Genomic DNA, 3,470 nt, shown 5'->3' on the forward strand with positions numbered 1-3,470 from the left:
CTACCCCTTTCACCCATCTCACCATTTAACTATTAATATCAATTTCTCAGCCTTTTGAGGATTCTGCAGTATTAATCCAGTTGATTCTAAGCTTTCCCTACGACTACCTCAGGATTTTGTCTCCCTGAGTCTGATAAATCAATAATCATTCACCAATCCAAGTTGAAATTTATACTGTTGTTAGAGCTTCATGCACTTATTCTTTTTTGAAAAATCTTTATTCTGTTGTATGACTGCAATGACATTTGTTTAAAACAAGACGAACTGTTGTAAAGAAAAAATCCTTAAATCTCAGTACCTCATAGCAATAGAAACTCTCAATGACACAAAATCCTTTGGAGGAGGGTGTTCCTGGCAGGGGGAACTCTGCTCCACATGGCCATTCGATAAATCAATTTAAAGGTGACAGCAATAAGCGACATAGATAGGACCACCAGACTTCAATAAAAGTACAGGATGCCCAGTCAAATTTGAATGTCAGACAAACGATGAGTAATCTTTAAGTATATGTAGTTTCCATGCAGTATCTAGGTCACATTTATACTAAAAATTATCTGTTGTTTACCTTAAATTCAAATTTAACTTTATGTTCTGCTTTCTGTCTGGCAATCTTAACACAGGATTTGCAAGATTTTTCTGAATGTCGATGTCCAACAAAGAGATGAGGAAGAAAGGGAGTTGAAAGGCTTATGATTCCAGTTTGCATGGGGTTGGGGATGGGGGCAGCTGTTTCAGGCCTGGCGGTAACAAACCTTACTATTGTCCATGATATATGGCCACACAGAAGCACATTTGGTTGGAAGCATGATCTTGTTCTGTGCCCAGAAGAAAAAACAAATGTCTTAAAGGCAGCAAGTCCATTTCTATCAAACCAAGGATCCATGATACATTGGTTCACACTGAGCAGCACATAGCAATATAAAATGGTGTTTAAGAATAAAGACTCTAGAATCAGAAAGATTTAGGTCTTACAGTATATGAAAAATCACGAATGAATGAATTTTAGCAGTATGCCTGACCAGGTAGAGAGAGAGCATAACTCAGATGGAGAAAAACAAAGATATCTATGATTTAATATACGCTATCATTGTGTATGAATTAAATTGTTAACAGACAATTTTTCCTTAAGATAGGCTATAAATAACGGGAAAAACAATGCCATGGAAAATTCAACTTTATCTCTCTCTTATGTATTTGAATTAAAAAGATTATCTGGCTTCTGAAAGGAATCACCTAGATGGGAGGTGCAAAAAGGAGAGTGGTATAAATGCAGTATGAAGCCTTCAAGCATGTGTGGACCATAAACATAATGCAGGAAATTCCTCTTTCTAACTAATTCTACTCATTTCAAGGGCTAGAACCAGGATTAAATGAATCAGATGATTAATGTCTCAGAAAAACTAAACATTGCTTAAAAGGTGCAAAATTACATTTGAATATTGCCTTATACAAATATGTGTACAATTAAATGGAAAAGTATGTTAATCTGTGTTTCTTACTTACACATTAAAAATCAATATACTTCTGTGAAATATTCTTCATTTTAAAATAATCCATGGCTCACGTATTACAGTTCCTCTAGTGGTTTCTTATCAAACCCATTTGTGTGTGTTGCCATGAAAATCCAAGTCAAAAAAAAAAGTGATCTGAAATGTAAGAGTCTTTTTATTTCAAGTAGTCACAGAGATTTTCCTTCTTTTCTTGGTCTTTCTCTTGGTCCCTCTCAGACTTTTGGTAACCATGACACAAGGAAATAACACTGACGTGACTGAATTCTATCTTCTCGGGTTTGGTGTCCAATACAAGTTTAGGTATGTCCTCTTCATTGTATTTCTACTGATCTATGCAACCTCCATGGTGGGAAATATTGGAATGATCCTGCTAATCAAGACAGAATCCAGACTTCAAACACCCATGTACTTTTTCCTACAACATTTGGCTTTTGTTGATATCTGTTACACCTCGGCTATCACTCCCAAGATGTTGCAAAACTTTATAGTCGAAAATAAAACGATACCATTTTGGGGCTGTGTGATGCAATTATTGGTTTATGCAACATTTGCTACCAGTGACTCTTACCTCCTGGCAGCTATGGCTGTGGACCGTTATGTAGCCATCTGTAAGCCACTTCGCTATTCCATAATTATGTCCCGAACAGTCTGCATCCAGTTGGTAGCGGGTTCATATGTTATGGGCTCAATAAATGCCTCTGTACACACAGGTTTTACATTTTCACGGTTCTTCTGCAAGTCCAACCACATTGATCATTTTTTCTGTGATGTTCCCCCAATTCTTGCTCTTTCATGCTCCAACATTGACATCAACATCATGCTACTAACAGTCTTTGTGGGATTCAATTTGGTGTCCACTGTGTTGGTTGTTATCTTCTCCTATATGTACATCGTGGCTGCCATCCTAAGGATGACTTCTACTGCAGGGAGGAAGAAAGCCTTCTCCACATGTGCCTCCCACCTGACTGCAGTCACCATCTTCTATGGAACTCTCTCTTACATGTACTTACAGCCTCATTCTAATAATCCCCAGGAGAATACGAAAGTGGCCTCCATATTTTATGGCATTGTGATTCCCATGTTGAACCCTCTAATCTATAGTTTGAGAAATAAAGAGGTAAAAGAAGCTCTAAAAGTGAAGGGAAAAAGTTCATTTAGATTGGATTCAAATTTTTCAAATTCGGCACATCAAGTATTCTGTAGAAATGTAATATCACAACTGAATATTTCTGAAGTTAAAAACATGTTCAGCTCTTAATTTAAAGCTACCCATTTAAATAGATAAAATCTCACAAGGTGGTAAATATGCTAAGCACCTCTCCTGACAATCATTTTCCCTGGAATATAGTTTGAGAAACACATCTTGCATACCCATGGAGAAGGGCTTTATTTCCATTAACCATGGAGAAGGGCTTATTTAAAATATTGAGAATCACGTAGAAACTTTTTGTATTGTTTCAAATACTTCTCAAATATGATTTCATGACTCTAAAAACCCTATTTGTATACGATGCAAATTAACATTGAAGTTCATTATTTCCACTCATTTAAGCAATTTTCCCAAATTGACTTCAGTGAGGCCCTTCCTCAATTCTGTTCCAATTAATGCACAAATCTGAATGTAAAATCAATGTATTGCTTTAAAAAGCATCTTAGGACTCAAGTTATCTTTTCTACCCAACAGTCCCATATTTGTTGTATTCCCAGGCAGATAAAAACATTTATTTCTGTCATTAGTTACCCTCTTTATTCTCATATCATCTCTTTCTTGCCTAGGGAAAGGGAACTCCTGCAAATCTTTTCTATTCCTCTTTCTAATAGAAATACTCTAGATGTAGATGAATCTAAAAACATGATCACTCAAAGAGGCATACCAACTAGGAAACTTTAAACTACAAAAATGGAATGGGACATGGAAGGGAGGCCCAAAGCCCTTGTGATCAGGAAGAAAAATTGTTG

At 36.4% G+C, this 3,470-nt stretch overlaps 1 protein-coding gene across 1 annotated transcript; it reads left to right on the forward strand.

The window, feature by feature from the left end:
• Positions 1-1,740: 1,740 nt before the first annotated feature.
• LOC134376599 (putative olfactory receptor 5AK3) lies at positions 1,741-2,769 on the forward strand. The gene has a single exon (XM_063095088.1). It carries the CDS (start codon positions 1,741-1,743, stop codon positions 2,767-2,769), a length of 1,029 nt encoding a protein of 342 aa, XP_062951158.1.
• Positions 2,770-3,470: the final 701 nt, after the last annotated feature.

This window comes from Cynocephalus volans, chromosome 4 (assembly GCF_027409185.1).
Source record: "Cynocephalus volans isolate mCynVol1 chromosome 4, mCynVol1.pri, whole genome shotgun sequence".
In the NCBI taxonomy this organism is placed as follows: Eukaryota; Metazoa; Chordata; class Mammalia; order Dermoptera; family Cynocephalidae; genus Cynocephalus; species Cynocephalus volans.